Source organism: Thermobia domestica, chromosome 4 (assembly GCF_964235325.1).
Source record: "Thermobia domestica chromosome 4, izTheDome1.hap1.1, whole genome shotgun sequence".
Classification (NCBI taxonomy): domain Eukaryota; kingdom Metazoa; phylum Arthropoda; class Insecta; order Zygentoma; family Lepismatidae; genus Thermobia; species Thermobia domestica.
The window spans coordinates 262,058,949-262,079,722 of record NC_137457.1 but is presented as its reverse complement, the minus strand read 5'-3'; the positions used below and the strand labels follow the sequence as shown (position 1 = coordinate 262,079,722).

General features: G+C 36.0%; 1 protein-coding gene across 3 annotated transcripts in view; it reads left to right on the top strand.

Annotated features, from left to right (window-relative positions):
• Window positions 1–20,774, top strand: part of wry (delta and Notch-like EGF repeat containing weary) — a 980,891-nt gene that overhangs the window by 401,237 nt on the left and 558,880 nt on the right. For all 3 annotated transcript variants that reach the window (XM_081755853.1, XM_081755854.1, XM_081755852.1), the window contains exon 3: window positions 16,535–16,877. In XM_081755853.1, coding sequence (XP_081611979.1) covers window positions 16,535–16,877 — 343 coding nt within the window. The remainder of the gene's footprint in view (window positions 1–16,534; window positions 16,878–20,774) is intronic.

Sequence of the window (20,774 nt, the reverse complement as noted above, 5' to 3'; positions counted from 1 at the left end):
CATGTGGTTCGGATACCACGTTAATCAGTAGGTCCACGTCTCATATAACCTTGCTGATGAATGGAACGTTAAACTCAAAATCAACTCAACTCAGCTTTCTTAGTCTAAAGGACATGATCGTAAGTTAAACTGAAAGATTTAATTTCGTATGTACCGTGTTTACTCGCGTAATAGTCGCCTTCGCATAATAGTCGCACCTTAAGTTTGAAGTAAAAATAGTCGCAAAAAATTCCTCGCATACAAGTCGCAGTATACGAGGTTTTTCTCTTTGTGAATAAGACTTTCTTCGAGAATTCAGGAATTTTCTTTCGTTCAAGAATTATCGTGTGCAGTAATGAACGGATGGACTAACAGTACAATCTTGCGTGTCCCACTGTGTGATATTAATAAACTATCTCTGTTGTGACTAGATCGTTAACTTAGGTTTCCTGCATTGGTAGTTAAAGTCCTGTGTTGAACTTCAAGATATGTTTACCTAATTTTTTTTATGTTAAATTATAGATCTCAGTGTCTTACAGTCTTGTTTCTTGGAAAAGGGATTTACTGAACACAAATTGGTTCCGTTTCAAATTATAAAGCTAATGTAGTTTTTCAAGTTATGGTGATTCAATGTTGAAAGCGGAATGATAAATCTCACAAACACAAATGTTTGTCTGAAACAAGGACTTACTACTTTGTTTGGTACAGGAAAAACTAACGAGTAAGTACTTGTCTGAAACAAGAAGGACTTAGTGCTTTGTCTGCAACAAGAAGAACTTAGTGCTTTGTCTGCAACAAGAAGAAAATGATATTACTCATGAATATGCGTTTACCTAGGTATTTACAGAACATGTTGGTCTACTTGCACACAGAGAAAAAAAAAGTATGTCGCGTACGTAAAAACATAGGTTATATGCGTAAATCATATACTGTAGTTTTTGGACTTAAGGTACGACTATATGTAACATCCAGCCAGCAAACGTATATTTGATAATACTTTTCGTATTAGTGTTCCATTTATATGTAATCTCCGTAGTAAAGAAAGAAGTCACTTATAGGCGGAAAGGATATCACATATAGATGGACGTATATAACATATGGATAACGGATTTTTCTCAGTGTAGCCTTGTTGTAGTAAACTTAGTAAATTTTGGATCACCCTAAAACCACTGTCTCCACATAGAAAGAAGTAAGAGGAAAAAACGAGGGGGAAAATCCTCTTCTTGATACCATCTTACAAGCCTTTTCCTCCTGCTTTGTTTCTATTAGAAACAAAAAAAAAAAAAAAAAAAAAAAAAACTCTTGTAGCATATCTATCTTTTCAACATACAGTATTCAGTCTATCTGAATAGTCGTTTTTTTTTTTTTTTTTAAGATATCAGACATTGTAGCCATAAATGAGTAAAGCATAAGGGTAATAGGGATAACTTATAACTGTTAAATAATATTGATACGAACACCGAAATTTCCGTAAAGAATTGCCGTTTGCGCCAATGGTAAAAAGTACCCACGCATGGATAAATTTTCAATTGTGCTTTATATACTAGTTTGACGACATTGAATCCAACGGAAGTATTTTTAAACATATCCGTAGATGAAGTCACGAGAAAAAATGATCTTGAAGTAGGTATAAAAATAAATACTAATGTCCCAACTTTAAGGTCACTTTTTCGTCACTTTAAGGATTGATATATTTAAAAATGGTTCAGTTAGATTCAGTGTCGTCAAACTAGTATATAAAGCGCAATAGGAAATTTTATTCAAGTAATGAGCACCTTTTTTTAACCATTGTGCGTACTTGAATATTGCTAGTTCTTTTAACTCTTTTGTAGTGACGATTTTATTACAGCCATGGACATTACTTGTATTTTAAGGTAAAAAAAGAGATTTACTACGACAAAAGGAATACATTAGATTAGTAGGAAGACCCATTATAGGATTTAGTGATGTAATAAGTATTATATATTCAGCATTCACTGCAAACACGAACGCTTGAATGAATCAATTATATTTGCGAAATTTAAGTTTATTATTACAAACGTGCGCTACTGATATGTAGTATAGATGATACATTTGCAACACATGCTAGTACGTAAAAGTAGAGGTGATATAGATTCCTGAGGTACTCCAAATTTCAGCTGTAGTAAATTTAAGGAGTGTAGATTCCCCCTATTATATTCTTTCGAAATTCGCATTTCAACTGTTTCTCAATGCTTGGAATGAGCTCTGTTAGTTTATGAGAACTCACTCGGGGAAGTAGTGATCCCTGAACTAGGAACTAAGTATACGGTTCCGACTCGTAGGCGTTATCGGTTTCTTGGCACGTAGCCCACATATAGCAGCAAGAAACGCTTATAGTTGTCGGCCCTTGTGGCCGGTTGGCCGGTGGCAATAGCCGACTGGTCTTGGGCGTTCGGCTTTGGATCATGAGGCGCAATCCACTGGGGGTTCGAATCCCCCTGAAGAGCAAGAACGGAATTTTAACTGTCCTGGATCTTTCTGTGTTCGTGTCCCTGTCGTGTTTGGATTACGCAGAAATTGCGCGAACTGCCCATGGCGAACAGTATCCAGGTTGGGACGAACTTAAAAAAAAAAAATGCGTGCTAGCGCAACATGCTTGTAATTGAAATCGCTTTTGGCGTGGGTTCAAACCCGGCTCAACGAAAATTTTCTTTTAAATTTTCATAACACTTTTTCCATTAAAATAAAATGAAAATAATACTTAAAAAAGGATTTACTTACTTTTGTGCAGATAAGTAATAGTAATAGTAGTAGTAAGAGTAGGAGTAGGAGTAGTAGTAGGAAAGAGTTAGAAGACCCGCAGGGCTCGTTTTGTTCCACCTTTACCCCCATGATATAAATTTTGTGACCAACTTCAAAAAGCTGGTTAGGGTAGCGCGCGAAATAAGTTACTTACGGGAGTATTGCTCTCTCGAGCAGGTCGTGTTTTATGAAACAGAGTTTATGTAAATGGGAACGTTTTTGGTAGAAATCACAATGCAAAGTTAGTTGTTTCTACCATAAAGGAATCTCACTTTTCGCTTCTACTGTGAAATTGGTAATAGTAGAAATGTTCTCTTTTGGAAATAAGCTCATTTGATTTAGTCTGATTAATTTCGTTCCATTATTTAGTTCTGTTGCTAAAGAAAGATGCTATGCAAAGAAGTAGAAGCTATTTTATGTTTACCTGGCTGAAAGAGTAATCGAGCGTACACCATTATATGTAGTCAAAAGGTCTTACTATTCCAAATTGCAACAAGCGTGAAGACTGCATGTGGTTTCAATGAAGAATCAGAATTTTTGTTGATCGAAGCAGTTTATTCAGGTCTGTAGCTTAGAGGAGCTATGGAGGCGTTCACGCCATTGAAATTTTCAGTTGTTTGTTTGAATAAATTTATGTTAAAAAAGAAAGCAGCCTAGAATTTCTTACCGAATATTTCGTTAAAAGCTATAAAAAGTTCCGACTCCATTGTTATAGAAATTGAGAACCCAATTAAAATGTTTATATTTCCGATTCATTGTTTCTTCGGATGGCAGTTTTTTTTTCTTTAATTTTACTACCCTGTTTCGTGGACATATACGTTCTTATTAATTTGACAACGATTCCTTGCAACACTGAAGAACGAATGAATTTAGCCATTTCTTGTTTTCAGAAGCTTTGATTTCTGTCGGAGATATATATAATTTATTGTGGTAATCTGGTTGCTTCGGTATTTTTTTTCATGAAATTCCTAGATAGTTTTATGTAATAGAATTACATATCTACGTAGTAATTAATTTTCAGAAGTTCTTAAAAATATCTTAAGCATAGTGATTCAAATACCAACCCCATGCCGTAAGCGTCGGTGGACCACCGGTGGGCAACTAGCGACATCTCGCCAAAAATTGGCGGCCCTGCAGCGATGATCCGCGGTGCTCCACTTTCAATTTGAAAATTATGTCACCAGCGGTAGAGACGCGACGAAACATCAATGAACCACAAAATAACTCCCCCAAAATATGTTAAATCGCCTATATGCGTGATTTTTTTTACATTAAAGAAGTCTAAAAGCACTAAAAATGATATCCTGGGTTGGGTGCAAACCACCAATCTTACGACTACTAGGCGCGTGTTCTTTCGACTTCGCCATGAAGGCGATGAACAAGACCTCCCTCGTACAGGAATAAATCATTGAGGTCTTTTTTAATTTTGCCAATCAGAGTGCTCCTTTCACCATGTATATTCGACGATAACCATTTGGGATCAGATAAAATACGTTCACCACGTAATTTTATAACAAAATGACGCGCATCTATTTATTTTATTTCATAGTTCTCCCATATTCACTTTCTGATGATCTGGTGACAGGTGCCACCTAAATCCATACAATTATACACACTCATCTCAAGATTTTTCACTTCATGATGTAGAGGCAGAGGTTACTCTTGACCGCCGGAGCTCATTTTTGGAACAATTCGTCAGAGAAACATAATATACCTAGGTATAATAATAATCGCAAGCACATGACTGGCGATGGTTCGTGTTGGCCACTTCGCGCGATTCTCCGCAACGAATTGAAGTAACGCGGACTAAAATGAAGCCCTCGCTGCTACGCGGTAGTAACTACAACATCCCGACTCTAGATATCTGTTTCGATTTGACGAAACTCTGCCGCCAGTGACATACTAGCGGCAATCATTTGAAGCGTCGCTATATCGACGATCACAATTTACTGGCAAGTGGTCGACTAGCTGTTGGCGACGTTTACGGCATGGGGAATGTACTTTATATTACAAATGATTGTGTTCTTAAGTAGTAATTAAGAAAAATCGTATTTAACAATACAAATCAAAAACTATAATTACAAGGACAACTTAAGTTAGCGTCCCCAAAATTATCTCACTTTCCTCTGTCCTAGTGTTTTGTATACGACTCTGAGTTCCAAATTTATCAAATTTAAAGCGTCGTATGATAAGGACATGAACGTCTATTTTGGATGTGAGTTAGATTGGAGTTTAGTGTTTCTTTTAGCATCAAGGCTATATGAGACATGTACCAGCAGTTGAACGTGGAATCCAATCAACCATAATGTGTTCAAATTTCAAGATTCCCCACTGGGTATCGAGCCCGGGATACTGTGCACCAAAGACATGTACGTTAGTAATTCACGTTTTCCAGTTCATCTTAACTGAGACACTTGTCTCCATGATCTTCTTATGAATATTATTAAAATTTTGTATTTAATCCAATACGACAGAGACATGGACACAGAAACTTTGAGTCCATGCTCTTCTGAGGGAATGGAACCCAGGATGGGTTTTGTCTCATGATTCTCACCCAAACATCTCATACCACTCGATTGTAGCACACCATCTGTTGGACTAACTTTGAATTTGACATTATAACTATTACACAGCATGTTTTATATCTTCTGAAATACCAACGTAAACTGAACTGGTATGCGTGAGTTAAGTGACCCACACACTATCAGTTTTAACTGGTCAATCCAACTGAGCTACAAACTGATTTAAGCGATCTACGATGAACTGAACTGAAAGTGTGTGGAGTACTGGTCAGTTAATCGAGTTCAGTCCTTCAACTCCTTCAGTTCAGGTGCTTGAATTTCATCAGATGTTCTGTGGAGTGCAGTTCCAAGTCCCTTGAAATACCAAAGTTTTGGAACGTACACTTCCTCACCTCCAGTACCCGATTTCTTGGATTCGTTCACTTTCCGCAGTTCCTTCTTAATGCCGACCGTAAGTTGTTTATTTTTTTATTAACACTGTGGTGTGTCGCCTGAGGTTCCAACTCTCTTTATTTTGCAAGTAACACAACATTTGCCTCCCCTCTTTTATATCTATTCGCATAATGCAAATGTTGCATGTCCCGAAGTTCAAGATGAGCAAGGTAGGGTTCAATAAAAATTAACAATGGCTCACTTTTACCAGTTGCCATGATGGCAGGTCCTGAATTGAGACAACTGTGTTTTTTCTTCAGTTAATACTACAGTTATTGTTGCAAAAGACGATTCGTTCTTCCAGTCCAAATAAGCGCATGAAAAATTGACTGAACTGAACGAATTTCTCCAGTTTGCACAGTTTTTCCTTGAGTTCTGATGTGACGTTCAGGTTTGTCTTCAGTTAAACTGTTAGTGTATGGGCTCCTTTAGAAACGAATATACATAATACGCTTTCGGATTTACGTATAAGTTAAATAAGGTATAGCTTAGAGTCCCGCTGTTTTCTAGGACTCTAAAATAATTATAGCAAATGAAACTGTATATACATTTTCAAAATATAAAATAAAAGAACAAATAAAATAAAACCTATGTACAGCAAATGTATTTTATTGTGTAACCCCTTGCTAATCTTGTATTTCAGTTGAACAATTATTTTGATTAAAAAATACATATTTTGTCATGTGCGAATGGCTTCAGATATCTGTTATGCCCATAAATTACCAAACAATATATATTTAACACACAAAAAACAGCGACAATTTGTCATTGACAAAGAATAGCTCGATATACAGGGTGTTTCAAAACAACATCGACAAGTTTGGGAGGTGATTCCTGACAACAAGATAAGACAAAAGTATAGACGGATGCAGAAATCCGTTACTTCGAAGTTATAGGCTGCCAAAAAACATGAAAAATAAATTTTAAAATTTCATAGTTTTAATACTATGGAACTTACCGTAGTCGGGTCAAGACTTCACGTAGGAATTAATATATGCCCAATCCAAAAATCCATGTTTCAGAATCCTAAGGAACTCACGCAACAATTTTTATAGAGGGAGTTTCGCTAGTGGCATATAATTTAAAGTACTCACCAACTACATCTATAAAAATTGTTGCGGAAGTACCACAGGATTCTGAAACTTGGATATTTGGATAGGATATATACTGGTTCCTAAGTGAAGTCTCGACCCGACTACAGTAGGTCGCATGCATAGTTTTGGATCTGTGGACCTTGAAAGTTCATCTCTTCATGTTTCCGGCCCAACTACAAAAGGAATCATTTGTGCACCCAGATTGGTCTATACTTTTTATCTTATCTTGATGTTGGGGATCACTTCCCAAACATTGTCGGTGTTGTTTTGAAACACACTGATATAAAGGGCCTTATTACTTTCAATAGTTTAAGGCCTCATCAGACCTAAATCCGGCTCTGATAATACTGTTAATTCCAAGAACAAAATATAATGTGACACTGCAGTATCTGTTGGTGAAGTTCGTAAATAATTGCAACATCCATTCGGTGATAAATGCTCAGTACAGAGAGAGATTTTGTTACAAAAGGGCGAAAAAAATAAAATGAAAGTTTAAATATTGTGCCAAAGCGTGCATGTAAATCAATGATTAATTCTTTGTTACATGTGAAACAGTTGAGTGATATGTCAATCTAAAAATTGACAGGCTTTTGAGAGATCACACAACAAGTGTATGCTAGTGACATCTGTATGATTCTTCTATCAAGCTCTTCTGTGAACAAGCTTTATCAGAATTAAACATTGACAGGGCGATTTCAACGTATCTTTACAACTGAAAGCTCCAAGAGTTCTTTGATAATCATTATGTAATGACAGTTTAATACAGGTTTTTCTTCTACTTCAATAGTTTTCTAAAAAAGTCAATTTAAAATGACAATGAAAAAACAAGATATTGTGAAGTCGGTTTATTTTGCAAAATATAGCAGAAGCATATCAATGGAATAAAATACAGATTAAAGTGTATTATATAACTTGCAAAAGAGTAGAATTTGTATGCATATATGGTGGCCAACTTTTGAACATGGAAATAGCGGCTACCTTCCTAGAGCAGTGTTGCCATACCGATCAGTTGGAAAAGCAGAAGACTCAAAGATAAAACGCAGGAGAAAGCAGTAGACACATAATGGGGCAGCATTTGAGTGCAAATTCAGGAAAGCAAAAAAATTTGCCAATATTAAGGGGACAGTGGTCAAAACAAGCCGTCCAGAATTCATTGTTACTTTAATTTCAAAATAAAACAATACATACAAAACATAAATTTGAATTTTAAGTTTCATATTCTCCGATGATTAGGTAATCTTTTGGAGGTAGAAAGACCCTCATGCCCCCTTTATATTAATAATGTTTGATACACAATTGTGTAAAGTAAGACGTAGTGAAAGAGCAAAGTAGAGTGGGAAAATGTCTTATCATGCACCTAGTGATAGTATAACTATATGATACAGTCACTTGTGATCGTGATGTAAGACGATGTTTCGCTAACGATCGTGGAGAGGTGATCTAAGCTAATCTTCCATCCCAAGTCCCAATCTAAACCACACGTACTCGTAAATTTTACAATAAGTCATAAAGATCACCAACCGTCGTGCATACAGAAGATAGCGTACAATTGTATCCTTGTATTCATATTATATACAGCAAAGGTCTATAACTATATGCTCTACAGAGGTTTGTGTATGCATACAGAGAAATTTTATCCTTTTATGAAAGGAAAAAAAAAAAATGAAAATTCAATATTAATAATAATATATTTCTTTAACTTCTCGAAGTAAGGAAAAAGCAGGAGATTGTTAACTTTTCATTTTCGTTCGCAGTAGATCAGTAGAACGTAGAAAAAGCAGGAGATCTCCTGCAAAATCAGTAGCTCTGGCAGCACTGTCCTGGAGTACGTAAACTCTTCAGATTTTGACATCATTGATCGTCAAAAATGCGAACAACCTGAAACTGGTTACTTCACATTCGAAGTGATTCGGAGTTCGAATTTAATAACTTAATTGCTTTTAAAGCATTTATTAAACTGACTTATTACAGTTTTGGTTGAGTCGGCACACGTAATTTTTGTAGTCTGCCATCTATAATACATTGTAATTAAAACAGAAGAGGAAATATAACTGGTAATATAATTATGGCATACAAGAATGTACTGGAAAAATAAGTCTTATCAGCTTTGCTGGGGTTGGTAATGTCTCATAATGCCTGCATACTTTTAATGGAAACGGATGTATTATTTAATTTGAATTACTGAGGATAACGCAGTGCTAGCTGCTCTCTTGAAACTGACTTTTATCGAAATTAAACAGTTTTGACAAGATCAGTAAATTTTCCTGCCTCCCACCAGGCCTGTAGCCAACCCAAAATTGTAGGGGGGGGGCCCAGCTGAAGTTAGGGAGGGCCCGATCCAACCATATGATAGTTTATCACCATATTATAGTTCATTTGCAAGCCTACCGTGAAAATTTTAGGGAGCCAGCAAAAATTTAGGGGGGCCCGGCCCCCAGACCCCCTGGATAGCACGACAGGTCGATATCAAAGCAAAATATAAACTCTGCTCTAACCATGTTCATCGACAAACGGTTCCTTTTGTCAGGGACGGATTCAGGGGGCGATCGGGGCGATCTCCCCCTCCAGAAAAGGTAACTTTCTTATTTTATATATAAATAAACCCATCCATAAAAAAGTTTGGAGCTCTTAAAAGTAGCAGTATTACTACAGACCGCCCCCCCACAGAAGTCCGTCCTGGATCCGCCCTTGCCTATTGTCACTCCAAAATATTATGAATAGAACAGAGAGTTGGACTAGTAAGAGGAAAAATTACGGGACATTTAAGGTCCAGTTTTGAGGTCGTACCGGAAAGCGGACAAGAATGTCAAAAACCAAACTATCCAGTAAAATACCGAACGGTTGGCAACTCTTTACTGCTCACTGTTTCCCCTATTATTTTTGTTATGCTCCCTTCCACTTCAGGAAAATTCGTTAGTATATCTGTTTTAGAACAGAAAAGGTTCATGAAGCTTACACGATGAACAATTGTAGCCCTCAATATTTCCACAACATCAAAAACTGGAAACAAAGAACGTTATATTATCAATTCTTAGTGAAACAAACTAGTGTTACATATGTCTGTTTATTTCTTTGTACTTATATATGCAGACTAGCCTTTGGTTAGCTGGGGACTCCGCCCCTGCGTTTGCTCAACCTACGGTCTCGTGTCTTTTATGTATCAGCCTTTCCATCAAGAGTGAATTTCGTGCATTTACTCTTAAGATTTCGTAAATTTGGCCCAGGTGGGCCTTCACACGCTAACTTTCCATTTACTTGGTCTACGGCCTCGCACCTCTTAAACCCACAATTCTACCAGATTTCAAGTTTATTTTCGTGTTTCAACTTCGAAAAGATGAGATTTTGTATACCTCTTTTAAATAACATGGGAATTTCTTCACCCATCCTTTAGACTCCTAAAAATTAAGAATATTCACTTTTGGCAATTTTCCTAGTCCCAGAAGGCTACAATCATGCCAAATTTCATCATTCTAATTCTGCCGGAAGTGCCTAAACATTTTGTGGTGTAGAAAATGTCCCATATATAAAAGATGGGAAAGATTTTAAAATTGCCCATAAAATCACTCTGACGTCGGAAAATTTATTTTTAGTGATTTAGTTAGGTAACGCTAACGAAAACGTACAAGAATACCGAATTTCAAGTTTTTATTCCAATTCCAAGTATCTAAAACATGGGATTATAGGTCTTTAAAAATGGTCCATTTAAATAACATGGGGAGTTTCTTCATCCTCCCATGTTAAAAATATTCACTTCCGGCAATTTTCCTCTGGGTTAGCCCAGAAAAGCTACAATCACGGCAAATTTTAACTTTTCACGGCAACCGGGAGTACCCCTTTATTTTATATCAGTTGATGTAGTTTTATACACAGTTAAGATAGCAATTTCTATATAACTAAATTTCCAGTCTTATTATGTTTTTGGTATTTTGAGATATGAAATGTCTTAACATACGCTACAAATGTGTCATACAGTTTTGTGTGTGTGTGTGTGTGTGAAGTAACAGTATGTACGATAAAGTAAGATGTTATGGGATGTTGTGGCTTTTTTCACTCACTAATTGAATTAAAATAGGATCTCAGAAAGATAGGCAACAATAACGGTAACCGAATTGGCATTTTCGCGGAATACAATGGAATGACAATCTTCGTGTCTTCGACGATGAATCTTCGACATTCCTAAATCATAGAGTGAATGAGTTAAATCCTGCCATTTCTGCCAAGAAACGTGTTAAATACATTGAACACCATATCATTTTATCTGTATAGAGTGTTTCAAAATAACACCGACAACGTTTGGAAGGTGATTCCTGACACCAAGATAAGGCAAAAAGTATAAACCAACTTTGGTGCACAAATTCTTGCTTTGGGCGTTATGGGGTGCCGAAAACATGAAAAATTGAACTTTAAAGGTCCATAGCTCCAAAACTATGAGACCTACCGTAGTCGCGTCAAGACTTCATTTAGGAACTAATATCTGCCCTATCCAAATATCCATGTTTCAGAATCCTGTGGTGCTTTCGCAACAATTTTTATAGAGGTAGTTGGTGAGTACTTCAAATTATTTCTCCGTAGCCGAACTCCCTCTATAAAATTTGTTGCGTGGGTACCTTAGGATTCTAAAATACCGGTATGGATATTTGGATAGGGCATATACTAGTTCCTAAATAAAGTCTTGACTCGACTACGGTAGATCTAATATTATTGGAGGTATGGACCTTTAAAGTTCATTTTTTATGTTTTCGGCACCCTATAACTTCGAAAGGGAGCATTTGTGCACCAAAGTTGGTCTATACTTTTTTTCTTATCTTGTTGTCAGGAATAATCCCAAACGTTGTTGGCGTTGTTTTGAACCACCCTGTATATACAATATATTTATGGCTCCCGGATTGATTTAGTATGAAAATCCATTCAAACTTGGAATACCATAGCTACTACGAATTTAGACTAACGCGAGAATTTTAAGTTGAAATGAGCACTGTAATTTATTTTGACACAGCCTTGCAATTTGGAACAGTTTGTGGTCGAATGTAATATATTATCTTGACTCGTCGCCTCATTGTAGTTTCTCGGTTCCCGCCTCCTGCATGTTTTCCGAAGCAGTCTTCAGTTAGCAGAAGGCACAGTTCATTCCCTAACTTCAGAGTGAGAGAGAGAGAGATGGGGTGCGTAACATAAAGAATAATCGTCATCGAAACGAGTAAAAGGCAATCGTTAATGCTGGGAGGTGATCGATCTGTTCGTAAAATTGTTAATAATAATATTGTGTACCACAATGTGTAATCAAACAAAATATTTAATTGAATTGGAAAATGTATATAAAATAAGCAATGTATGAAGTGGGGGCAGTTTGAATATTCTTTAGAATTCCAATCCTTTCATAATCCAATTGAAAATTTAGAGTGCCTTGACTTCTACAATGCAAATGACCGGCTATGACTTTTAGACCTAGGAAGACGCAGAAAGAATGTGCAAGAATGTTGACATGACGGAAAAATCATATAAATACTACCGGATTCTCTTCCGGGTATTGGAAGTTCTATTTCGACGTCGAGACTCTGTGAGTCAGAGCATTCATCATTAGTTTTTTCTACTCCGTCATTCTGTCCATCAGAGGTTCTGCTTATCACCGTCACCAAAAGTAAGTGATTATGCATTGTCTTCTCTTGTCTTAAAGTCATACCAGTCCATACCATGCTCTCTGATTAGTTAATTATTTAACATCAGATCATTAAATTATTATTTTAAATTATTTCTGTGTTATCGACTTTTATCTTTGAATATCTATTCCCATGTTTATAGTCAATTCTGAGCTACGTTTTCTACGCCCCCAAGACTTGCATTAATTTAAATTCCTTCTCGGAGGAACTAGGGGGATGTCAAGACCATTCAGTAATTTCATGTATGAGAATGGTTTGGGGTTCGCAACCTAGACAAAAGGTCTCCGTTTGACATGCCTCCGGAAGTTTCTAACTGTGTTTTACGTCACAAAACCGGTCACGTTTAAAGAAGACTGCGAACCTACTTTAGGTTTTAGCAATAAATTTCTTCTCGGTTTAGCAAACTTGTTTAGTCTATTTTGTTTGGCTTGATCCAGCTTTTCATTCCTCTCTATTCCGAGCTAAACTTTTCATTTCTCGATATTTTTTTCTCCCCTACATCCAGCAATATTTAGTTATTTACTGCTGCCTCTCAGCCTTCCTCTGGATCTTTTCTGATTCTGCCATTTCCTCCATGACAAGTAGGTATATCCTTTCATTCTTCATAATGTGTAAAAACAATCTATTTCTTTTCGACTCACCCTATCTTCTTTAGAATGGCGCACATGCATCTTTGTGGCGAGTTCTGATCTAATCTAATTTCCTCTTATCTTGGTGAGTTTCTAGAGTTTAGTACTGGGTTCGGTAGGAGCCGCTCCCTTGCATTTGAAGCGGAAGCATCTGCAGTGTCGAGCATTTGATAAGGTGTGAAAACTACAACTGTCACAGTTTTTGGTGGAACAGCAAGTGATGAAGGCAGACTTCTGCATATTTGACGCTGTACCTTTCCATGGAGATGGCAGTAAACTGCCTGTCTGGTGTATCAATTTCCTATTGTTTATGTCATAGCCTGATACACCTTTAGATTGAAAAAATAATTACAGAACTTGTTCTGTGATGCAAACTGGACGTGGCACAGCCATGCGTATTTCGCAAGCAAACTGAAGTGATAATGCTGAAATCTGACACAAACGAAGACAATGATGCCATCTATCGGTTTGTGAGTGCAGAAAACCCTACACCCTACCTACAGACGATTAGAACAAGAGTGCACATACTTATTGACTCATTTTCGTATATACATATACAAAGTAGACACAAGTCGCTTTCCCCAAAATAAGTATTTCTTCACATATTGGGGCTACTTTATGCCCACCCCATTTACATACTTACATACGTCCGCCAATGAATTGAAGTTATTTCTTATTATAAATACAGCGAAACCTTCTAAGTTTGACTATCTCCTTACTGTTACCGCAAGTATACGAAAATATTGAAGATACAGTTTTATGTAGGGCTTTCAAATTTTCTGATTAAAAAAATGGAACTTTCTATGAAAATTTACATTAAAATCCAAGAGATGCTATGAAAATTTACACTAAAATCCAGGACATGTTATGAAAATTTAGCTAAAATCCAGGAAATGCTATGAAAATTTACACTAAAATCCAGGACACGTTATAAAAATTTACACTAAAATCCAGGACATGTTATGAAAATTTAGCTAAAATCCAGGAAATGCTATGAAAATTTACACTAAAATCCAGGACACGTTATAAAAATTTACACTAAAATCCAGGACATGTTATGAAAATTTAGCTAAAATCCAGGAAATGCTATGAAAATTTACGATATTGCCACAGTTATGCATTTGTTTTTTGCTGAAATATCAAAATTAATTAAATAATGATTAAATAATATGTCACTCACCAAAAGTGAGCAAAAATGAGATTATTCCTATCGATTATTGATACAATCGATATAGTTGAGTATCGATTATTAATATAATCCGTAGTTGTAAATATTAAAGGAATAATATTAACTTATGCTCTTAAACAAAACAGGACTTTCTCAGTTGTGAACAATTTGGGAGAAGGGCGGGGGAGGAGTAAATTATGTAAATCCGGGACAGTTCCGGCTAAACCAAGACGTCTGGATGCTCTAGCTATATGCATCAGATAGCTATTTCGTAGAAATTACTACGAGTATACGTCTCACTTGACAATGACTAAAATGATCTTCGCGCTAACTACCTGCGAATTACGTAACGTGACTTCTATAGATTTATATAATCATCAACCAATTTATCCACCCATCAACCTGTATTAAGGGCTCAATTTAACTTGATGACTTCCGATGCAGGTATACATATACTGTTCGCCCCCTTCTCTAATAGAGAACCAAAGGTACTCTTACCCTTTCTCACCCTAGCGCATTGTCATTTACTGGAAACGATCAGAATTTACGTCAGCACCAGAGCGTGAAATTGAACTCCATCTGTCTGCAATCAGCTCCAGATGCATCTCTTCTCCAGTAAAGCCTCCAGGAAAACGATGGACTCCAAGAGTTCCACCCTCTTTGTGTTTGCTTGCTCCATCTTTATTTGTTTTTTTCCTTCTTTTTCTCTTTCTCAGGAAAGATTTCAAGAGTAACAAAAGCATACCCTATCAACAGCACGTATTTCATGATGGTCGAATCACATAACTGTGTGCCTTTTGTTGTCACAACCAACACAAACACCACATTTCCTGGCGCGTGAAAACATGGAAGACTTTTTTTTTTTTTTTTTTTTTTAGAAGCAAGGAAGTTGGATGATGACATTATATCCAAAGACAGGCACCATTTTTTTCTTTGTTTCGTGCGCAGTTGTTTTTAGGCAAATGTTATCAAACACTGAAGACGGGGTAATTCATTACAAGGTTTTTGTCAATCTAATAAAATAAACCCTGGTTAGTTTCGTGTACACAGGGAAACTATGAGTCTTTATATAAGTACGAGATACATCATAAAATCTACCTTAATTATAAAATCGATGTTCTCTTGATACCAATATAACTCAGAATTTTATTTTATTTTGCAGTTTCATTTATTTGTACGTACACGCTTTTGGCGTGAAGGACCTGAGTTAAATTCCCAGCGGGAGCTCATGTGGTTCAGGTCCCACGTTAAACTGTAAGTCCACGTCTCATATAACTCCACTCCTGAAAGGGACGCTAAACTTAAAACCAAATCGATCCATTTTTTTCACTGTATTTGTATTCTTATTTTGTGTTACTGTATCCTTAAAGATAAAGTACTTATAGATCAACAACGCCAAACGTAGGCATTTATCATTATCATCTAAACAATGGTGTAAATATACACCCGATATATTTTTAAATGGTTAATGAATACATGACAAATATAAATTGATTATAATTGCTAATGAACGCTATATAACATATAGCTACAATTAAATAACAGATACTCATGTTGTATCTTAGAAGGATTAATTCTTCTTTATGCAATTTCGGCTCTCTCTCTCTCTTTCTGGAACTGAAAGTAACTTAAGAAGACTACTGAGACTGCCCAAATCAAATGAAGAGGAATTAATCACTTTTAGATACAAGGAGAGTGCATGTTTTAAATATAATACATATATTTAGTGTATAGATCTGATGTCGATACTAAATTTTCAGGCCCCGAAACTTAAAACTCGTGTTAGCAAATCTGGCTTCTTCTATTACAAAAAAGCAAGACCCAATGTATTATTAAAGTCATCAATCCGTAGACGATCTTTCTATAACAATTTTTTTAGTGAACACAATGAAATTGATATCTGTAATATGAACTATAAAATGTTTAAGAAACAGGGGCGGATCCAGGACCGACTTTTGGGGGGGGCGGTGCGTTGTCATACTGCTACTTACCATAGAGCTATTTTTAAGAGCTTCAAACTCTGGGATGGGTTTTATTTATATATATAAAATAAGAAAGTTTTCTCTTGTGGGGGGTCGAGGATCCCACCAGATCCCCCTGGATCCGCCACTGTTAAGAAAACTATTGTAAATTTATTTTGTACCACACCGACACTATAATTAGGCTTATGTCTGTTGTGTTGTTCACAAATAAATAAATATTAGTACATTTGTTTTTTTTTCATATTTGCATATATTTTGTGTATTTCTTATAAATTATAATAACTATTTGTATTCTTCTGTTTTTTCAGGTACCAGCAGAGTGCGGGAACAGGGCGAAGTGCTTATCCGAGCTCAGCTGGGATGGTCAAGTAGACATCCAAAGCGGTGATGTTTTGTTGGTAAAGATAGACGATGCCAAATTAGTTGTAAAGAATGTGTCCGATAAGGACACGTCGAAAAATCCATCTCGCGGCTACAGTTTGCGTTATCACCAACCGTTGACGTCTGTGTATCAGGTCACGAGATTAGGACACGAAAACTGTGACGCCACCGAAGGCGTCATTTTGGACATCACGCCCTTGGATGTTGATGGGAAGAAAGTGGTTGCGCTGTACGATAAGGATTTGGCTGAAGGAATTAACCTGCTTATAAGTAAGTATGAAATTGAATTTTATTATTTTTTCTGGATAAATATCTCTCTGTATCTTCTTTTCTTCATTTTTTAAAAAAAGATTTTCATTTCTAAGAGGGTTATGTGGGTATTAACCCTTTCAAAATCACAAGTTTGTAAAGGAAATCTTACACTTTGACTTATGAAACTAAAGAAACTGGCGCCCCTAATCTAATGATCTTAAATCTATGCTGGCAAGCACCCAGAATTTTGTTAAGGAGAGGCTCACAGTTTGGGGGGTTCCATACGTCTATATAGTATTGAACCAGTGTTATTCTGCAGCCCGAAAGACGATAAGAAACTTGTTAAGTACTGTCATCTATAATCTCAGAAAAAAATAATGGAAGTAGATTGCTTTTATAAGAAAAGGAAATATAGAGACAAAGTAAAGGATCAAATCTTTAGACTATATCAATCATTTCTCTGTTTAAACAAGTATATTTTTTTTATTAAAAACTGTGTAAAAATTACGATGTTTCGAGGGTTCCGGACTTGGTGAACACCCTGCATTGATGCGCTCCTGAATTCATGGCTTGCATGCCAGTATTTTTGGAATGATTTATGCTTATGAATGTTACTGTATATATATGCCTTCGAGATGAAAAAGTGGGTATTTTCCGAGAATTCTTCAAGAAAATAATAATTCAGTAACCTGTTTGGGCGTTCTTAGTAAGATCCACTATATCTTACTAGTACCTCCGCGAAAGATGTCTAAAAAAATAATACATACCCTTGTCTCAAGACTGTTTTGAAATTATTGGTGAAAAATAGAACCTAAAAGAAAATTATACCCGCCTATAGAATGCTCTTGCTAATACCCTAATTAACTTAGAATAGCTATTCATATGACACTACATTTAAAATGATTCATGTCTTCGAATAACCATACCCATGCCTCATAATCTATAAATTCGAGCAATTTCACAGAAAAAAAAAATATGTAGCAGTCTTAGCACTCTAGCAGCAGCGTTCCAGGATCAGATACTTGCGCCAAACGTAGTCAGAAAATATCATATTACATTTCCTACGCTTCATTTTTGCTAAGTTTCATTGACGTATATTGCAACATTTTGATGTATTGAAAGAATTCAGTTGAAAATTTTCTGCTCGTAACCTAATAATCACTACTTCTGCTTTAAATACGCAGGGATCACAGGTAAGGTGAGAGATGTTCTTGTATAGCCAGAACTACACCAAATGAACAGGTTGTGACATTTGCTGTTTTGGGAATCTAATTATATTGTTCTCTCTTATCGTTTCTTATATATATTTATGGCGATTAATATTGAAATTGGAAATATGGTATAATTCCGCCACTCCCAGTTATTATAAAAGAATGAGACCCGAAAATGATATCTATTCTTGGCACATTAAATGCATATTTTTAATAAAGAGTTTCTTCAATATTTAAACCACTTCCGGTTTCAAGGATAACGATAATGGTAGAAAAGGGGTTATTCTTGAAACGATGAAACCATGTCAGAAACGTTATTCTTGAAACGTGAATCCATGTCAGAAAATTGCTTCTCGCTACCTTTCACCGTTTCTGCTTTATGGTGATGATCAACATTGAAAACAAAAATGGTAATTTTCTACTATTTCTGGTATATATATCCTATCCTTGGGATGTTGAATCTATATCAGGAAACCGTTTCTCGTTATCTCTTAACTGTTTCTCCTATAACATCTGGAATTAGGATTAAGAATGGCATTTTTTTTGCCATTTCAGGTATATATCCTATCCTTGGGATGCTGAAGCCATATCAGAAAACCGTTTCTCGTCATCTCTTAACTGTTTTTTCTCTAACACCTAGGATTAGGATTAAGAATGGTAATCTTTTGCCATTTCAGTAATATATTCTATCTTCGGGATGCCGAAGCCATATCAGAAAACCGTTACTCGTTATCTCTTAACAGGTTTTCCTCTAACACCTAGGATTAGGATTCAGAATGGTAATTTTTTGCCATTTCAGGTATATATCCTATCTTTGGGATGCCAAAGCCATATCAGGAAACCGTTTTTCGTTATCTCTTAACTGTTTTTCCTCTAACACCTAATATTAGGATTAAGAATGATAATTGTTTGCCATTTCAGGTATATATCCTATCTTTGGGATGCCGAAGCCATATCAGGAAACAGTTTCTAGTTATTTCTTTATTGTTTTTCCTCGAACACCTCGGATTAGGATAAGAATGGTAATTTTTTGCCATTTCAGGAATATGTTCTATCTTTGGGATGCCGAAGCCATATCAGGAAACCGTTTCTCATTATTTCTTTACTGTTTTTCCTCGAAAACCTCGGGTTAGGATAAGAATGGTAATTTTCTGCCATTTCAGGTATATACCTTATCTTTGGGATGCTAAAACCATATCCGGAAACCGTTTCTCGTTATCTCTTAACTGTTTCTCCTCTAACACCTAATATTAGGATTAAGAATGGTAATTTTTTGCCATTTCAGGTATATGTCCTATCTTTGGGATGCCGAAGCCATATCAGGAATCCGTTTCTAGTTATTTCTTAACTGTTTTTCCTCTAACACCTAAGATTAGGATTAAGAATGATAATTATTTGTCATTTCAGGTATATATCCTATCCTTGGGATGCCGAAGCCATATCAGGAAACCGTTTCTCGTTATCTCTTAACTGTTTTTCCTCTAACACCTAGGATTAGGATTAAGAATGATAATTGTTTGCCATTTCAGGTATATATCCTATCTTTGGGATGCCAAAGCCATATCAGGAAACAGTTTCTAGTTATTTCTTTATTGTTTTTCCTCGAACACCTCGGATTAGGATAAGAATGGTAATTTTTTGCCATTTCAGGTATATGTTCTATCTTTGGGATGCTAAAACCATATCAGGAAACCGTTTCTCGTTATCTCTTAACTGTTTCTCCTCTAACACCTAGGATTAGGATTAAGAATGATAATTTTTTGCCATTTCAGGTATATGTCCTATCTTTGGGATGCCAAAGCCATATCAGGAAACAGTTTCTACTTATTTCTTTATTGTTTTTCCTCGAACACCTCGGATTAGGATAAGAATGGTAATTTTTTGCCATTTCAGGTATATGTTCTATCTTTGGGATGCTAAAACCATATCAGGAAACCGTTTCTCGTTATCTCTTAACTGTTTCTCCTCTAACACCTAGGATTAGGATTAAGAATGGTAATTTTTTGCCATTTCAGGTATATGTCCTATCTTTGGGATGCCGAAGCCATATCAGGAATCCGTTTCTAGTTATTTCTTAACTGTTTTTCCTCTAAAACCTAAGATTAGGATTAAGAATGATAATTGTTTGCCATTTCAGGTATATATCCTATCCTTGGGATGCCGAAGCCATATCAGGAAACAGTTTCTAGTTATTTCTTTATTGTTTTTCCTCGAACACCTCGGATTAGGATAAGAATGGTAATTTTTTGCCATTTCAGGTATATGTTCTATCTTTGGGATGCTAAAACCATATCAGGAAACCGTTTCTCGTTATCTCTTAACTGTTTTTCCTCTAAAACCTAAGATTAGGATTAAGAATGATAATTTTTTGCCATTTCAGGTATATATCCTATCTTTGGGATGCCGAAGCCATATCAGGAAACAGTTTCTAGTTATTTCTTTATTGTTTTTCCTCGAACACCTCGGATTAGGATAAGAATGGTAATTTTTTGCCATTTCAGGTATATGTTCTATCTTTGGGATGCTAAAACCATATCAGGAAACCGTTTCTCGTTATCTCTTAACTGTTTCTCCTCTAACACCTAGGATTAGGATTAAGAATGATAATTTTTTGCCATTTCAGGTATATGTCCTATCTTTGGGATGCCAAAGCCATATCAGGAAACAGTTTCTACTTATTTCTTTATTGTTTTTCCTCGAACAC